Source organism: Leucoraja erinacea, chromosome 2, assembly GCF_028641065.1.
Source record: "Leucoraja erinacea ecotype New England chromosome 2, Leri_hhj_1, whole genome shotgun sequence".
In the NCBI taxonomy this organism is placed as follows: Eukaryota; Metazoa; Chordata; class Chondrichthyes; order Rajiformes; family Rajidae; genus Leucoraja; species Leucoraja erinaceus.
This window is the reverse complement of record NC_073378.1, coordinates 118,795,293-118,814,458: the sequence shown is the minus strand read 5'-3', so window position 1 is coordinate 118,814,458 and position 19,166 is coordinate 118,795,293. Positions and strand designations below refer to the sequence as shown.

At 42.6% G+C, this 19,166-nt stretch overlaps 1 protein-coding gene across 1 annotated transcript in view; it reads left to right on the top strand.

Annotated features, from left to right (window-relative positions):
* ncapg2 (non-SMC condensin II complex, subunit G2) overlaps positions 1–19,166 on the top strand; it is a 71,360-nt gene that overhangs the window by 12,264 nt on the left and 39,930 nt on the right. The window contains exons 5-9 of the mRNA XM_055664553.1: positions 2,991–3,148; positions 8,453–8,584; positions 14,364–14,458; positions 15,348–15,417; positions 16,598–16,684. Of these exons, the coding sequence (XP_055520528.1) occupies positions 2,991–3,148; positions 8,453–8,584; positions 14,364–14,458; positions 15,348–15,417; positions 16,598–16,684 (542 nt within the window). The remainder of the gene's footprint in view (positions 1–2,990; positions 3,149–8,452; positions 8,585–14,363; positions 14,459–15,347; positions 15,418–16,597; positions 16,685–19,166) is intronic.

The following is a 19,166-nucleotide window of genomic DNA, read 5'->3' as shown; positions in this document are numbered from 1 at the left end:
CCAAGACAACGCAGGAGTGGCTTTGTGACAAGTCTGAATGTCCTTGAGTGGCCCAGGCAGAGCCCAGACTTGAACCCGATAGAATATCTCTGGAGGGATCTGAAAATAGCTGTGCTTCATCGCACCCCATCCAACCTGACAGAGCTTGAGAGGATCTGCAGAGAAGAATGGGAGAAATTACCCAAATACAGGTGTGCCAAGCTTGTAGCGTCATACCCAAGAATACCTGAGGCTGTAATCGCTGCCAAAGGTGCCTCAACAAAGTACTGAGTAAAGGGTCTGAATACTTATGTAAATGTGATATTTTAGTTATTTCTTTTTAATTACTTTACAAACATTTCTAAACATCTGTTTTTCCTTTTTATTATGGGGTATTGTGTATAGATTGATGATAGAAAAAATAATTTAATCCATTTTAGATTAAGGCTGGAATGTAACAAAATGTGGAAAAAGTGAAGGGGTCTGAATACTTTCTGAATGCACTGTATGTTGCATGTTGTATGGTCCAGGACAAGGGGTCACAGCTTGAGGATAAGGGGGAAATCCTTTAAAGCCGAGATGAGAAGAACTTTTTTTCACACAGAGAGTGGTGAATCTCTGGAACTCTCTGCCACAGAGGGTAGTTGAGGCCAGTTCATTGGCTATATTTAAGAGGGAGTTAGATGTGGCCCTTGTGGCTAAGGGGATCAGGGGGTATGGAGAGAAGGCAGGTACGGGATACTGAGTTGGATGATCAGCCATGATCATATTGAATGGCGGTGCAGGCTCGAAGGGCAGAATGGCCTACTCCTGCACCTAATTTCTATGCTTCTATGTTTTCTCCATTCTTGGATGATTTCTCGCCTGCTGTCTTTGCAGCACTTTTATTTGTTTTTTCCAATGTCTACAGGTTTTTGCTTTCAGTTAAAATTGGTTGGATATTAGCAATCTTTCTTTTTCACACACCATTACATCCATTATGGCCATGAAGGCAAACAAATGATAATGATACTTTATTGTTGCATACCTAGAGATACAGTGAAATTCTTTGTTTTGCATTAGTTTGCAATTTGGTGAAATACTATAGATAGCACAATACAGTACCCTCCACAATGTTTGGGCAAAGACCCATTTATTTATTTACTTGCCTCTGTACACCACAATTTGAGATTTGTAATAGAAAACAAAAATCACATGTGCTTAAAATGCACGTTGTCAGATTTAATTAAAGGTATTTTTATACATTTTGGTTTCACCATGTAGAATTTACAGCTGTGTTTATACATAGACCCCCCCCCCCCCCCCCCCCCATTTCAGGGCACCATAATGTTTGGGACACATGGCTTCACAGGCGTTTGTAATTGCTCAGGTGTGTTTAAATGCCTCCTTAATGCAGGTACAAGAGAGCTCTCAGCACCTAGTCTTTCCTCCACTCCTTCCATCGCCTTTGGAAACTTTTATTGCTGTTTATCAACATCAGGTCCAAAGTTGTGCCAATGAAAGTCAAATAAGCCATTATGAGACTGAGGAACAAGAATAAAACTGAGACAGCCAAACCTTAGGTTTACCAAAATCAACTGTTTGGAGCATCATTAAGAAGAAAGAGAGCACTGGTGAGCTTGCTAATTGCAAGGGGACTGGCAGGCCAAGGAAGACCTCCACAGCTGATGACAGAAGAATTCTCTCTGATAAAGAAAAATTCCCAAATACCTGTCCGACAGATCAGAAACACTCTTCAGGAGTCAGGTGTAGATTTGTCAATGACCACTGTCCGCAGAAGACTTCATGAACAGAAATACAGAGGCTATACTGCAAGATACAAACCACTGGTTAGCTGCAAAAATAGGATGGCCAGGTTACAGTTTGCCAAGAAGTACTTAAAACCACAGTTCTGGAAAAAGGTCTTGTGGACAGATGAGATGATGATTAACTTATATCAGAGTGATTTCTACATGGTGAAACCGAATTGTATAAGAAATTTAACAATGACAATGTGCACTTTAACCACATGTGATTTTTTGATTTTTTTTTTCTATTACAAATCTCAAATTGTGGAGTACAGAGACAAATAAATAAATGATGGGTCTTTGTCCCAAACATTATGGAGGGTACTGTATATTTCTTGATGGTTCATTCTTGATTTTCAATGAGCTCTTTTAATGAACTGCTTCAGATATTGGGAGGTGGTTTGAATTTTTGACTTTGTCATGGCCTTCTTTCTGGAATTTGTTCTTGTTCGATGAAGATATGATTAGACAGACGAGAGATTCCAACCTAATATTGATACTGTGGACCACAGTGATTATTAGTGGTAAATGGGGAGGAAATGTGTCCTGACTCAAAGCATTTAGAAATAATTGCCCTCCTAAGAGTCGGGTGTGAACCACTTTTATAAAATATTTTTACTGTTTGCATATTTTGTATTTACCTCTGCATGTCATACTTATTTTTATGTTAAGGACAACGCAAGATCTTATTGACCTTTAGACTATTCAAATACGAGTCAACGCTAGCTCACTGAGCAGTGCAGATGGCTACTAATTTCACATCTAACCTCCCCTCAGATTTTGCCCCTCACCAACAGGTTAGGGGCGATGTATAATGGCCAGTCATCCTACCAGCAAGCATATCTTTAGCATTATGGGGGCAACTGGGGCACTCGGCAAAAACCCATACAGTCACAAGATGCGCAAGACGCCACATAGCACTGGAGGTCAGGATTCAAACCCTGTCGCTGCAGCAATGAGGCAGCAACTCTGAAAGCTCTGTGGCTATGCAACCCTAATCCTGCCTATGAATAGCTAAGGGTATTGATAAGTAAATCCTGCTTGGTGAATCAACAGGCAGTTAAAAATTCTGTTTGCAATAGGTTATTAAGGATGAACAATATGCATACCAAGTTATTACCTGCATCTTTCCAATACTTTGAAAGCGTAGCTAGAACCAAAGCCCCTCTATTAGATCTGGAATCTTTTGAGGTCTGTTTCATTTTCTTTTTTTTAACTTTTTAGGCATCATGACAGTGTTGCCGACAAGTCAAGTAGTGTTGACATTTGCCATCCAACATTTGTTCGAGGCTTGGTGGGACAAAGGATTAAAAGGAAAAGAGGAACTGGGAAAAACAGCCTTTATGATGTTGCTGGAGAAAAGCCTAATGGCAAAATTCTCGGTACGTTAACATATATAGTTCAGAAGATTAGTCTTGTTGAATATTTAAATATATATAAATATATCCTTCTCCTCCCCTCACCTCTCCCTCCCTCTCCTTTCCCCTACCCTCTGTCACTCCCTCCCTCCCTCCATAACTCCTCTCTCCCCCCTACCCCCCTCCTATCCCTCTATCCCCCACCGTCCCCACACCTCCCCTCCATTTATCCCCCCCCACTATCCCTCCTCGCCTCCCCCATTGCCATCCTCTCTGCTCGATTCCCCACTCTCTCTACCTACCCCACTCCCACCTCCTCTCCCTCTATTCCACCTCCTACCCCACTCTCCCTCCTCACCTTCCCCACTTTCCCCCCTCTCCCTGTGTACCCCTTCCCCCTCCTCCCTCCCCCCCCCCCCCCCCAATCTCCCTCCTCACCTCCCCAGGATCTTGAGGGTACCTCTCCTTTCCCTTCTTGCGTGCCCGGTGCCAGCAGTGCTGTCGGCCTCAGAGCCAGGCTCAGTGCCCAGACCTCGGGTCGGCATGGCCTCTCCCGCCCAGCTCTCACTGTCCCAGGAGCCGGCGCCACCTCTGCCTCAGTGGCGGATCTCAGCGGGCTCGGAGTAGCAGTAAAATACTGCTTTTAAAATCTTATCTGTTTCGCCTTTGTTAAAAAAAGATGGCGATAAAAATTCTGCAAAGGCCCCAACTGCGCAGGCGCAGCTCAGGACCCGTTGGGTTCCATTTTGTACGCTAGTAAAGACACGCACGGGACCTCTCCCCCATCTGCGCATGCGTGGGTGTGGGTGCTGTTTTAAGTTAATTTAAATAGAAAATGTTAATAACTTTACAATATACCATCTGAACAAGACTTCTTTCATTTACAACACAAAACACAGGTAAGTAAGGTGGGGCAAAAATCATAGCGCTATCATGTACCGTTTTTGTGCAAATAGAGGTACAAACAAACAAACAAGATGTTAGTTTTAGTTATGTAGTAATAATAATAATAACATATATACATTTTAGTTTTATATACATAGAGATAGAGTGATAAATATATAGACAATAGATAGATAGATATTGTGGCGCCATCTTGTGGCCAAGAGCCTTCGTTTGTCGAGCTCGAACTCTCGAATGAACTGGTGTGATCTGGACCGACCAATGCTGATCTGTGTGGTCAGGTGATGGGGTGCAGCAGACGACAGAGCTAGACTTCACTTGGCATCCATCGTTTTTGTACTAATATTAAACTGTGTTTAAGTATTCAATGAGTGTTTGTACAGCATGCAAACCTTTTCAATGGTGACCCCCCCCCCCCCCAACGATCCAAAACTGCCTCTTTTGGATTTCATCATGCCTGGAGGAGACAATCCAGATCAGCAGAACGCAGTTGCACTCAAACTACCCCTTTCTGGACATCACAGCCCCAGGTGTGCTTTGAACAATCCGAAGCACAATTCCACATCCGCCAGATAACTGCTGCGTCACCAATTACTGCTACGTGGTTAGTGAGCTGGACCAGGAAACTGCCAGGTTCCTCATCGATTACCTTCGCCAGCCACCAGCCCACAACAAGTACGAAAAGATCAAGACGCTCCTCAAGAACACATTGGGTTTCAGCACAGACAGCCCGTGGGCATCCCCACTTCACATGGTCCCCAAAGCGTTTGGGAGCTGGAGACCCTGTGGGGACTACCGCCGTCTCAACGAGGTCTCAACACCCTATCCATCACATCCAGGACTTCATGGCAAACCTGGACTGTGCCAATGTATTTTCCAAGATTGACCTAGTACGTGGGCTACCATCAGATTCCGGTCCACCCAGTCGACATCCCCAAGACGGTCCTCGGCTCTCTGTTCGGGCTCTTTGAATTCCTGCGCATGCCTCTCGGCCTCAAGAACGCCATCCAAGCTTTTCAACAGCTCATGGACACGGTGGGCCAAGGGTTGCACTTCATGTTCATCTTACTCGACGACAACCTCGTTGCCAGCTGCTCTCGTCAGGAACACCGCGCACACCTCTGGCAGCTCTGCCAGAGGCTCAAAGAGCATGGCCTGGTCATCAACCTTGCCAAGTGGTAGTTTGGCCTCCCATCAACTTTTCCGACCACCACATCAACCAGCACGGAATGGTCCCGCACCCGACCAAGGTTGAGGTTATTCGCAAGTATGCCAAGCCCTTTACGGTGAAGGAACTCTCAACTTCTACCACCGCTTCGTTCCAGCAGCCGCCAGGATCATGCAACCCCTCTATTCAAGCCCATGGCCAACAAACCGAAAGAGTTTGTTTTGGATGACGCAGCCATGACCGCGTTCGACAACGCCAGGGAGGCTGGCAGCCCCTCTTTTTTTTTTCAGTCGTCACCTGAGAACCCCCCCCCCAGCAGAAATACAGCGCTTCGACCGGGAACTCCTCGCTCTCTACCTGGCCATCCGGCATTTCCGCTACTTCCTTGAGGGCAAGGATTTCACAGCTTTCACCGACCACAAGCCACTCAGTTTGCCTTTGCCAAAGTGTCTAATCCTTGGTCAGCCCGACAGCAGCGCCACCTGACCTATATCTCAGAATACACGACTTGTGTCCAGCACACCGCAGGCAAGAGCAACCAGGTTGCAGATGCGTTGTCCTGCACCGCCATCAATGCCATCCACGCTCTGGCCCCAGGTGTCGACTACACGGCCGTGGTGGTCGCCCTGTGAGAGAATGTGGAGACGCTCGCTTACCGCACCGCCATCTCAGGCCTGATGTTGAAGGATATGTGATTTTGGCCCACTGACGCCGCACTCCTCTGCTACGTGTTTACGGGACAGCCAAGAGCCATCATCCCTGCTGCTAGCACTGCCGGATTTTCGACATGGTTCACGGCCCAGCTCGCCCTTCCATCCGGACAACAAAGGCACTGATGGCAACCAAGGTCCTGTGGCACGGGTTGCATAAACAGGTCGGCAACTGGGCCAGAACGTGCATCCCCTATCAAACCTCCGAGATTCAGCGACACATCAAGGCGCTGCTGCAGAACTTCGCCCTGTCACACCGGCGTTTCGACCACATCCACGTCAACATCGTTGGACCGCTGCCGCACCCTCCTCTTCACCATTGTGGACGGATTCATGAGATGGCCGGAAACCGTCCCGCTCTCGGTTACCTACCCCGCGACCTGCGCGCATGCCCTCACCCAAGACTCTCACTTAACTTTTGGCAGCTTTTAAGGTTGCCAAATGACAGTTTAGGTGGTCATTTAAGACGGTTTGAATGACGCATGCGATAATGTGCTTGGACGAAGTGCGTAGTTACCAGTCGGAATTATGCTCAATGAAGCATTCACATATTATTTCTGCTTCAAATAAAGTCACAAACTAAACATATTCATCAATCAAGACATGATATATTCCACAATGACATGCAGCAAAATTATAATACAGTATCTCAACTCTTTTTACACATTGCAATGAATGTCATTTCTATTAGTTCTTTCCACTTCCAAACAAAAATTTGGTTGGATTATTCAGCGTATGATCAACCTGTGTCAATAAATCCTGGACCATGATAACATATATGCTTAACCATGCACACTACGGATTGATAAAAGCATGTTTTCTGTGAAGGACCAAAAATTACCATGACATGGCCACAGCATGGGTCGTTATTGCTATTAGTACAGAAACACACTCGCTTCCCACATAATTTATCCATGACAAAATATACAGGTTACAAGGAAATTTCTAACGGCATTTTTTGATAGTAGCTGTTAAAACTGATTATACCGATCTGACTGGTTAAACATGACACTAACTGCCAAGAGATGGCCAAAGGACATAACTGCAGCAAATGTTCTTTTGGTAATATGTTTAAAGGTGTCAAAACGCCACATTACCGAACATTCAGATTAGATGTACGTGGTGTGAACAGCAATGAACATACCCAGTTTGTACGCACCAGATTTTAAAAAAAATTATTGATAAAAGCTGCTTCCATCATTCCCACTTCAGATTAACGTTAAAATTTCAACTGAAATATCTCCTGACCAAATTTGTGATGTATAAGACCGACTGTAGAAGTAAAACCTGGATAAATCCAACGTATAGTTGTGAATGTTGCTCATTAAATAACTACAGTACTGATACTCCATATTAAGAGCATTGATTTGCCGTTAAAATGAATTCTGTAATAACATGTCAATGGTAGCAGTGACAATCGAACACTGCGGTTTTAATGTTTCACGTGTTCACAATTTAATTAATCCATCTTTATGGACTAAAACAAATAATAACATTGGGAATTAAAACGTATTTGATTTCATGGCGCCATCTTGTGGCCGAGCCACTTTGGTCTCGAACCTTCGTTATCGAGCTCGAACTCTCGCGTGAACTGGCTTGATCTGGGCCGACTAATCAACGCGGATCTGTGTGGTCAGGTGACGGGGTGCAGCAGACGACGGAGCTAGATTTGGCAACCATCGCTTTTGTACTAATATTAAACTGAATATTTAAATATTAACTGAGTATTTGTACAACACGTGAACATCTTCAATATGATCATTCTTGTTATGGAGGAAAGATAAGTCCTTGGCTAGCTATTTCCTTTCCTATGATTTATTGTTCTCCTTTTCTCGACTTGGTTCCGATAAATTTGTTCTTTCTTTGCTTGGTGTTTTTTCTCTTGTTCTTTCAAGCAATTTCTTTTAATTATTGTGTTTTTCTTTTTCATAATTGAATTAATCCCATTTTTTATGCTGCACTTATTTTCTCCCATGTTTCTGTTCTATTCTTTAACTGTTGGACTCTGGAATCGTCCCCCAATTTTCTTTGTTTTAAATTTTTGCATATTGCTTAAAGTATTATGATTCATATAATGTGAAATAAATGTAAACATTACTGTCAGGCTCCTGAAACATTCGCCTCTTTCTCATCCCTATCAGAGGTGTTGCCACATACACTCACTCATAACTCTACCTCATTTAGTTGTTCTATTATTGTGCTCTCTTTCCACTACACTCTTTGACCATTCCTCTGTTTTTGCATTTGTTGTATTTATTGCTGTATCTATCATCATGCACACTACATACTCTGAGCACCATGTGAACCAGGAATTTCATTGCACCCTGAATAATGTTACAATAAACTCATCTGAATCGGAAGTTCGTGACCTTATGGTGTTGCCTTTATTTCAAATGATCCTTGATGTGCCAACATTTTCACAATGCATTCACTTTGTTCATCACATAAAAGGCTGCTTAAATTTTCTCTGTGTTAATCTTTCTTGATTCTTCCACCAGTAAAATAAGTAAATATTGCTTTCTGTTCTACTTTGTTTTTACGCGGAAGGCTGATATAGTTCGACTGTGGCAGTTCCATCAAGCTTTGGAAAGTTTTGATTACAATTCTGAAGCCAGCAACAAAGTGAAGGATGTTTTGCTTCAGTGCTTCATGAGTATTGCTCACCTAAAAAATGAAGAGGTAAGTGAAGGAAGCAATATTACATGATTACAAGTTGTTTCAAGCCAGAATGCACATCTGCCCGCAATTTTCCAATAGGCAATAATGAATATCCATTCTGCTTATTGTTTGGTGAATTATAAAATAGTTTTTTTTTTTAAACACCAAAACATACACCATAGCAGGACTGATTAATAATTGTCTGACCATCTGATCTTGACCTCCATTGCAACAGGTTCTTGAACTTGGGTGTTGCATTTTGGATTGTCCATGAGTCCTCTTCATGAACATTTTATGTACTCGTCTCCATCAGGGTGTGAAGCTTGTGGAAATCTTCAACTAATTTGAAGAATTAACAAATTTCCCCTGTGATAGTGTTTTCTTCGGTCTTATTGACTGCGTTTTAGACAGTGAAAGGTTTCTTCAGGTAATATACAGAGGGCCCTACCAGGGTAAGCATGACTTACTCTTGAGAAATTGGATGTTTGAAGTGATTGAGAAGTCAGTAGGGGAACACTTTGGGACAAGTGACCACATTTATAGTAGTTATTAAATGGTTATGGAAAAGTACAGAACCATTCTCGAGTTAAAATCTTAAAATAGGCAATGTAAATTATGACGGTATAAAACCTTGCAAAAGTGGATTCATGGAACTTATTTACAAATGGACGTTCGTCAAATCGGAGGCTTTTATAATTCAAGGTCTTTGTGTTCCTACTAGAATGAAGGGCAAAGCTGGCATAAATAGTGAACTTTAAATTATAAGATGTACTGAGTCTCTCCTCAGAAAAAAAGAAAGCATGGGTAGGGAACTTTATAATTTATCCCCTAAACCCCTGTGGGGATTCATTTGATTTGCAAGCAGCTGGGATCAGATGAGTCCCCACAGGAGTTTAGGGGATGCTGGAGCATACTTAAGAAGGAAACCAGGAGGGTAAAAATGGGTTATGAAGTAGCTTTGGCAGATAAGGTAAAAGAACCCAAAGTGTTTTTATGTATATTAAGGGGAAATGAATAACTAGGGAGAGAATAGGAGCCCGCAAAGTGGCTATGTACATGTGGAGCTGTAGATGGGTGAGACCCTCAATAATGATTTCTCTGCTCTTTTCAGCATGGATGGAGACCAGGGTTACTGGGAATGTTAATGAATGTAATGAGGATCTTCAAATCCACCCTAAAAACTCATTTTTATTCTCTGGCTTTCGACACTCGCTGATACATTGCTCCTGTTTTTAGGGCTTTTAATGTCTTTTAATTTTTACTGTTTTATAGTCCTTTGTTTTACGGTTTTTAATGGTTTGTAATAACTTCTTGTCCATGAGTTCTCATGTACAGCACTTTGTGGCAACTGCAGTTGTTTAAAGTGCTTTATAAATAAAGTTATTATTATTATTATTATAGTCTTCATTACAGGAAATGAGGTGCTGGTTGTCTTAAAATGTATGAAAGTAGAACAGTCTCCAGGGCCTGATCAGGTGTATCCCAGAATACTATGGGAAGTTGAAGAAGAAACATTGAGGGATATGGGCCAAACACAGGCAAAGGGTTAAATGGGATTAGTTTGTTGGTCAGTACGGATCAGTTGTGACAAAGGGCCTGTTTCCATGCTGTACAACTATAAAATCTTTTCCTGTTGAAAAATGAATGCTTTGCTCAATCTTCTTGCTCCTGCCCTTGCATTCTTTCTATGTCATCCCCAGCCATTTTACTCACGTAATGCCGACAGCTCTTCTACCTCTTTCATATTGTATGGTAATCTTCAGTTCAGTTTTGATTGCTCATTTTCATCAATCCTTAAGTTCTTAAGTTGAAGGAACATCACCACCAGGTATGCAGTGGCATTCATTAGCTAAAGTCAGCATTAGGATGGAGGAGCTGTATAGCAGTATTGAAGGAACTAAACTTTATTTATTGCATAGACACAAGGAACTGCAGATACTGGTTTACAATGAAAGATAAAAATTGCTGGAGTAACTATGGTTCAGGCAGCATCTCTGGAGGACAGGGTTAGGCATGTTCCTGGTACGGATAGGTCTGAAGAAGAGTCCCAACATGAAACACCTATCTATGTTCTCTGGAGATGCTGCCTGAACCGCTGAATTGCTCCGGCACTTTGTGTGTTTTTAAAAATTTTAGAATGTAAAAGTATCAGACTATTCCAGTGGATGGATTGACAGATGTTGGAGGCAAAGAATATCCAAAATGTTTAACGACATTTTTCAGAGTTGGCTCCCTTTTTTTGAGTTGCTGCGGCTTACGGAGAAAAATAAACCACGGTTATTTCTTCATTGGTTTGATGAGTTTTAGAATACCAACTTAGCTAAATTGCCTTTTTTTCACTTTTTATTTTGTATTGTCCTTTGTGTGCTGCTACCTGAATAAGAGACTATTGAATACTTTATTACACCTAATCTCCTTGTAGAGGAGTAGCACTGAGAGAGTGACTGATGCTACTAAAGTTATTTATAAATGGTGAGGATATGTGTATTTTTACAATCCTGGAAAGATTTCAGCAAAGAACATTAAAAATGTAACTTCTCCACTGTTTAAAGTAGTGTGGTGTTAATTTTTTCAGGGATTGTTACTCAAATGTGCAAGAGATAGTAGAGATAAAATCAAGTTTGGAATTAAATTAATTCCCTGATTCAACCAGTTTATATCTCAAAAATATCATTTTTTAGGACACCAAAAATGTGACATGCTTTGACAATAGACAATAGGTGCAGGAGTAGGCCATTTGGCCCTTCGAGCCAGCACTGCCCATTCAATGTGATCATGGCTGATCATCCACAATCAGTACCCCGTTCCTGCCTTCTCCCCATATCCCTTGACTGCTCTATCTTTAAGAGCTCCGTCTTGCTCTCTCTTGAAAGCATCCAGAGAACCAGCTTCCACTGCCCTCTGAGGCAAGGAATTCCACAGACTCGCAACTCTCTGTGTGTAAAAGTTTTTCCTCATCTCCGTTCTGAATGGCTTACCCCTTATTCTTGACACCATGAAATAGAGGCAATTTCTGCATTAATTTCATTATAATTCAAAACATTTTCAAGTTTGTTGCTTTGCAGAGATACATGTTTCACACTAAATTCACAGCATCATTGATGAATTTGGCATTACGTACTTTGAATGGCCATATTTCAAAGAGTGTAACGATGATTACACTTGGTGTCCATCCTATTTTAGAGTAACCACCGTTACACCACAATGGTAAATTAAGACCAAAGAACTTCCCAAGGAGATTGAAAATGTTCTAGTTTGAAGAACTCAATAGATAATAAAATTATGAGCAGAATGTAACCTGAATATCAAGATTCTGTAAAAGCTGCTGCATGCCAAAATTAGTGAATATTTTTGGTGTCCACCATCACACGCATAACGCCAGCATTTTGCAGTAGCTATATTTCCATCAAATTATGTATCTGCAGTCTCTTATTATGTATGGACAATTACATCCATAAAGTTTCTTCAAAACATGAAAAAGAAATTACAAAAAAAAATACTGGCAGAAACAGGAGCTACTTTCATTTTGGTGTCCACCCTTGGACACTGCGTAACGCACGTTTCAGTAGCTAACAGGAATGTTGCTCGTTTGGTCACATACTCCATGTTTATAGTGAGAAAGTACATTTGTATGTTGAAAAACAGCAAAAGTGAAGAAATCAGCTCTCATGCTTTAGAAAAAAATGACTTTCCAAATTTCATATAACGGTTGTTATGGTGGACACCAAACATAAAGTGTAAAAAAACGCACAAGGAATTTTGTTCATTAATGAAATGTTCTCAAACTTAATGAACTATCTCTCCCTGTCATGTACTGCCGCTGTGAGCGGTTTTGATTAATCTGAATCGTGTTGAAATTATTTATTTGTGAACTTCAATTTTGTGTATGATGTTACACTTTTTGTACCCAGTATCGTAAAAACACACATATGGAATCATGAACCATTGGCTACCTTAAATTTGTTTTGAGTAAAACCTTTGTGGTTGTAAGTTCTAGGGCAGGGGTCGACAACCTACGGCCCCCGGGTCGAATGTGGCCCTTAACCCAAAATCATCCGGCCCACAGGCGTATTTTTTTCCCCCGTATTTATCGGGCCCCCCGACTTCATTCCTCCCGAGGCCGCAGCGCCCGGACATGGTGACGCAGGGACGCAAGGAGGCCTGTGCTGGTGGCCGCAATGGCGGAGCTGCCGAGCTCTGGCTGTACCGTAGCCTGCGCAAAGCCGCCGGCACGACCATGCACTTTTTGTGTCAGGGCTTCACTGCCGGGATTGGAGGTGGACATAAAAGCTGGAGAAACTCAGCAAGTGAGGCAGCATCGATGGAGCGAAGGAATAGGTGACGTTTCAGGTCGAGGCCCTTCTTCAGAAGCGGCTGACGCTGCTCTGAGACCAGTCTGAAGAATGTCTCGACCCGAAACGTTGCCTATTCCTTCGCTCCATGGATGCTGCCGCACCCGCTGAGTTTTTCCAGCTTTTTGTCTACCTCAGATTTTCCCAGCATCTGCAGTTCTTTCTTAAACACACTGTTGGAATCACGCCTGTTCTGGGGGATGGTGCGTTAAATGCTTAGCAAGTTCTTATGACATAAGAAGGCCTTTCAACTCGTACTTTTTGTTAGCTCTCCGAGCAATTATATCAGTCCCTCTCCCCCACTTCATGTAATGAATTCAGTCATGGACGTTGCTGTCTGGCATGTCATATGATGCAGAAGTACATGCTGAGGAATGGACTGAAGCTTGGTGTAGCCACTGCAAAGACTTTGTGGGGAAGGACTCCAGTCTAAGGTTCTTCCATCATAGAACTAAGACGGGCTGGGTTCTGTGTAACAACTTGTTAGACACTTCATATTTAAAAAGGAAACATGAGTGACACTGATGCATTATAAGAAGATGTATCACAGTTTAAGGATAAGGGGGAAATCTTTTAGGGCCGAGATGAGGAAAACATTTTTCACACAGAGAGTAGTGAGTCTCTGGAATTCTCTGCCACAGAAGGTAGTTGAGGCCAGTTTATTGGCTATATTTAAGAGGGAGTTAGATGTGGACCATGTGGCTAAAGGGATCAGGGGGTATGGAGAGAAGGCAGGCACAGGATACCGAGTTGGATGATCAGCCATGATCATATTGAAGGGCCGAATGGCCTACTCCTGCACCTATTTTCTATGTTTCTATTAATTTGATGGTGCAATGAATGTAAAGAAAGATGTATATCAATAGTATTCCCTGTACACATATTAATGACTAACATTTAAAATTTTAAGGGCATTAATTCCAGCATCTCGCACTTAAATTGTATGCAGCAGGCATATGACCTCAAACTTAAAAAAAAACAGGCTTTAAAATGGGTAATATCCTGTACTTAAAACAGAGTGAATGCCTCGGAATTCTCATTGTCACATGATGCATTGTTCCCCACTGACTTCACCATGATACTTGGATTTTATTGTTCAGTGGAATTAGGCCTAAAGTGTGTTTGTCATTCACCTAATATAAATTGATAACCCGTCTATCAAAAGGATGGGCAGCTATTTAAGTAGCAAATTTAAAATATCTCTTTTAGCTCTTCACACCTTGCATTTAGTTATTAAATGGTATTTGAGTTAAATATAAAAATATTGCAAGCGTTTACAACTGGTGTGGAAAGACATTAACATGAATTAAAATAGTGTACAGTTTTAAATACATATTTTGCACATGTACTTGAGCAATGTTTTGCTTTTGGAGTTGCTCTGAAATGTAACATTAATATATAGTACAGTGGCTTTTCTTGTACACTTAAACTGTTTTTTTTCTTTTTAGGGAAGGCGTTTTCTAAGTTTTTTGTTCTGCTGGGATGTGGAATTCATCAAAATGATCCATGGGACAATTAAGAACCAGTTGTGTTTCTTTCCTAAGTATGTACAGATTATTTTTGGAGTTGCCAACGTGTTGAGTAGCGATTAAAATTAGGTGATGTGTTTGAATATTCAGAGTTATTTAGCCAGGTTTTTGATATTGTGAAATTCTTTGTTATATTAGATATTTCAGGGGTTGTTTTAGATATGCAAAGCTAGTAACACTGATCATATTTGCATTTCAGGAAAAAGTTGGTTGGTCCAGAAAAATAAACACATCCATTATTTGAATTTATGTGACCTGTTTAAACGTTAATTACATTTAGGAAAAAATGTTGGACAATGTACCCTCGCATTATTGCAGTTTTGTAATGGAAAATCACCCTTACAGAATTCACAAAGCACTACCAAGAAAAATTGGATTGGAATATAAATCCACACCTATGATATTTAGATGAGGAAACAAAATAAACACCAATTTTCTTGTGTTATGGACTGGTTTCCAGAGATGCAACCCCTCAAATGTGGGAATGTAATGTGCTCTCAACTCTCTTGAACTCACAACATGTGTTCTTTCTGAGATAGCAATTATGCTTCCCTTCCTCTGACAATTACACTGTGCGTCTGGAAGGTAAAAGCATGCCAACTTTTCTTGTAAGGATATTTGAATTCTCTTTTAATTACGTATGACTGCTGAGTTATCTGAAACCATGATACTGTGTTTTTGCTAAAATGGTTTGGCTGTTTGTAGTGAAGTCTGGATGATCCATGTGACTTTATAAAGTTGCATATTGAAATTCCGATGAATTGAATTTTGAGTTTGAAACGCTATAATAAGTGTTATTAAATTGGGGCACAGGCATTGACAATTATTTCATCTTTTCAATATTTTTCTTGGTGCAACATTTAACTTGAAATGGCTAAGCTTTTGATCTAATATTTCCTGTAGGTCCATAATGCCCCTGGTAGCTGAAGTGTATTTTAGAGCTTGGAAGAAAGCATCTGGGTTGTCCCTGGAAGTGAGTATTAATTTATTGAAAGATACAGCATTGAAGACCTTCAGCCCTCCGAGTCCACACCGAACATCGATCACTCATAAACACTAGTTCTATGTTATAAATAATAATATACATATATTATAAATGATATATATTATAAATGATATATATTATAAATGATATATATTAAAATGATAGAAATACAGCAGTCAGAAACAGCAAAGAAAATTGAACTACCAAGTTTAAAAAAAAAAGAAAAAAAAATGAACCAAAACTCCAGAGTGTAATTGTCATATTCACTGAGACCAGAATAATGAAATTCTTACTTGCGCTGGCTTTACAAGCTTATTAATTGAAGTGTATCGTGCAACCTTATGCAAGGTTATTGCTGTGGTAGAGTTTTGCAGGGTGGTTCAAGAGCCTGAAACTCCTGTCCCACTTGCGTGGCCTTGGCACGCTAATTATGCGACCTCGTGGTCGCGTTGAGGCGCGATGGTCCCGCAAAACCGTTTGGAGCGCGTGACGTCATTTGAAGGTGGACACAAAATGCTGAAGCATTTCTGTAGAGAAGCAATGGGTGATAGAAGGGTCTTGACCCGAAACGTCATCCATTGCTTCTCTCCAGAGATGCTTTCGGTCCCGCTGAGTTACTCCAGCATTTTGTGTCTATCTTCAATTTCCTTGGCCCCGCTCTGGAGGTAGAAGTGGGGGCGGATCTGGACCGCAACGGCCCTGAGCCCCAGGCCGAGCACGGCGATCGTTTGCTTGCTTCTGCTGCTGTTGGAGGTGAGACGTTGCGTCGTGCCAGGGTCTTGGGCCTGTCCCACTTTGGCCGTCAGTTATATGTCCAGGCCGGTGGCGTGCAAAGATTTTGTTCGCTACAAAATTTTGCAGCGCCGCCCGATACCGCGCACAACACCATGCCCCTCCGCGCTTCACAGTGGGAGGGGTATGATTGCATAAATGTGCTGGACTCAAGACAGATCATCAATCTCTGTGCTCTGATTCATCATTGCCCATTATGCCTCCATCAAAGTGGTATACATGGTGAATTTAAAGATGCTTTGTAGCTACACAGTCATGGGTAGAGAAACGGACTGAGTTTACTGCCTTGAGGTACCTCTGGGCTAAGGGTCAGTGGAGTGGAAGTGGTAGTATATTGGATAGAAGCATATTCCTAGAAGACGTTCTCTTCTTTCAGACCATTGAGTACAGCTGTATCCAGGATTTCATGCATCATGGAGTTCATCTTCCACGGGACTCACCAGTCCACTCTAAAGTGCAAGAGGTATGTTTAATTTTAAACCATTTCATTGGAGTAACGATTATGCAATTGATCCTTTGTAATTAAGAAAATATTAATACATCCAATTATAGGGGAGGGGGGGGAAAGTAAGACTTAAGTTCCTCATTTTGTTTTCCATATACCTTACTTATATGATGGGCATGATGATTAAATGTTTTTCTCACAATAGACTTGGAAGCATCCTGTTTCTTGGTCCTGCATTTTACTGTGGTTCTTTCTGTGATGTCACATTTGTGCAGCTTAAATTTATTTTATTTCCTTCCATGGCTTTTCTTCTTAAGACCAGTTCTGAAGTCTCCATTTTCTAACAAAATCACATGCCACAGTCGCTATTGGATTGAAACTTTTTAACACAATTAGCCTTTTTTGTTAGAATTTATTTGCTCCTGTGAGCAGTAGGTATGTGGCTGAGAACCAGATTATTGTATAAAATGAGGATTAGAAGGACATGTGTTGAGAATAAAGTCTGCAATTATTTCAGATGTCAGAGTTGTACAGATCAACTCGTCCATGCCCATCTACACTAGTCCCATTTGCTGTATTCGACCCATATCCCTCTAAAACGTTTGTATTCATGTAGTTGCCCAAATATCTTTTTAAATGGTTTTATACTTGCCCCAATCACAACCTGTACAACATGTACAAAAATAGGTTGTTTGCCAAGTTAGGCGGAAGATGCAAAGGGATAGGTCAAAAACGAACGAGCAAGAAGTTGGCAGGTTGAAGGAAGAATGTAAAAACAAATTACTATTTAAATAGATGGAAACGACAAACTATTTTACAAATGTACATGGTCGTCTAAGTGCATGAAACTCAAAGGATTTGCATGCAGGGTTCAGGAAATAAAGAGCCAAATAGAGTGTTGGCCTTTATTGCAAGCAGAATGGAGGAAAATGGTATGCTCATTTTAATCCAACTTTGCAAGGCATTGATGACAATGCGACAGCGAACTGCGTGTACTTTGGTCTCCATATGTTAAGAAGTATACCTGCTTTGGAGTAGGTGTAGAAGAGATTCCTGGATGAAGGGGTTGAAATATGTAGAAAGGTTGTACAGATTGGGCCTATGCTTATTTTAATCTAGATGGATGAGTTGTAATCTTCTTGAAACACCTTGAATCTAAGATTCTTTGGAAATACAGGTGCACAACCTTTTATCCGAAAGCCTTGGGACCAGACACCTTTCGTAATTCAGAATTTGTCGGTCTTCGGAATGGACATTTTTTTGCGTAGATTTTAATGGCTGGCTCAGTGGTAGAGTGCTCGGCTCATATTCGCAAGGTCGCGAGTCTGCGCCTTGATCCCGGCAGAAGAAGTTGGAGCGGGGCTGGGCTGGGCTGGGCTGCTGCTGGCTGTGGGTCTCGGTTCTCCGTGCTTGCGGTGGGCCTGGTGGTCGACGTCCAATTGGTCCTGACGTCTCCGGTGACTGCACAAACCTGCAGCCATCGCCGTCGTGAAGACAGTGCAAAGCCCCCGCGCTGGTGCAATGGGCGGGGAGCTGGAGAGGGGAAGGAAGGGGTCACACACATGGCCGGGAAGCAGAGGGGTGTAGGTGGGGTGAAATTGAAGGGAGCGACAATCTGCTGCTGCCTGCACGCTAAGTTTAAAAGTTCCCACGCAAGACTCACGATACACTGTGTATCGTGTCTACCGTGGGAACCTTTTAACTCAGCGGGAAGGCAGCAGCATATTGTCAATTATTAACCCTCCCGCGCAATATGCTCTCACCTTCTCTTTTACGAATGGGGATTTAGTTCCCCTTTCTTCGAGGACCGACCGGAGGTTCCGCTGTCACCTCTGCGGGCCGCCCTCGGTGAACGTCGTGTCTCCCTGTCCCTGGGATAGTAGGGGGCGATCAAACAGCCCACTCCCCCTCCAACGCGACCCCAAGAACAAGAAGTACCTTCCACACTATCAGCTTCTGCCCGTACACTGCGTGTTCCTCTGAAGTTGGAACGGGGCTGGGCTGGAGTTGCTGATCTTGGATCTCCGTGCTTGCAGTGGGCCTGGGGGTCGGTGTCCCGATGAGGGGGCACAGCTCGGGCTGTGGGCGAACTGCCACTTGTCGCCGTAGCGGCCCATCGGGGAGCGGCTTCTGGTGGTCCTGACGTCTCCGGCCAGTTTGCAGTTTTCCTCTGGAGTTGGAACGGGGCTGGGCTGCTGCTGGCTGTGGGTCTCTGGGTTCTCCGTGCTTGCGGTGGGCCTGGGGGTCGGTGTCCCGTTGGTCCTGACGTCTCCGGTGACTGCACTGCGCTGCTAGAATCGCCGACGTGAAGACAATGCAAAGCCCCCGCGCCGGTGCAATGAGCGGGGAGCTGGGGAGGGAAGGGGTCACACACATGGCCGAGAAGCAGAGGGGTGTAGGTGGGGTGAAACTGAAGGGAGCGACAATTTGCTGCTGCCTGCACGCTAAGTTTAAAAGTTCCCACGCAAGACTCGCGATACACTGTGTATCGTGTCTACCG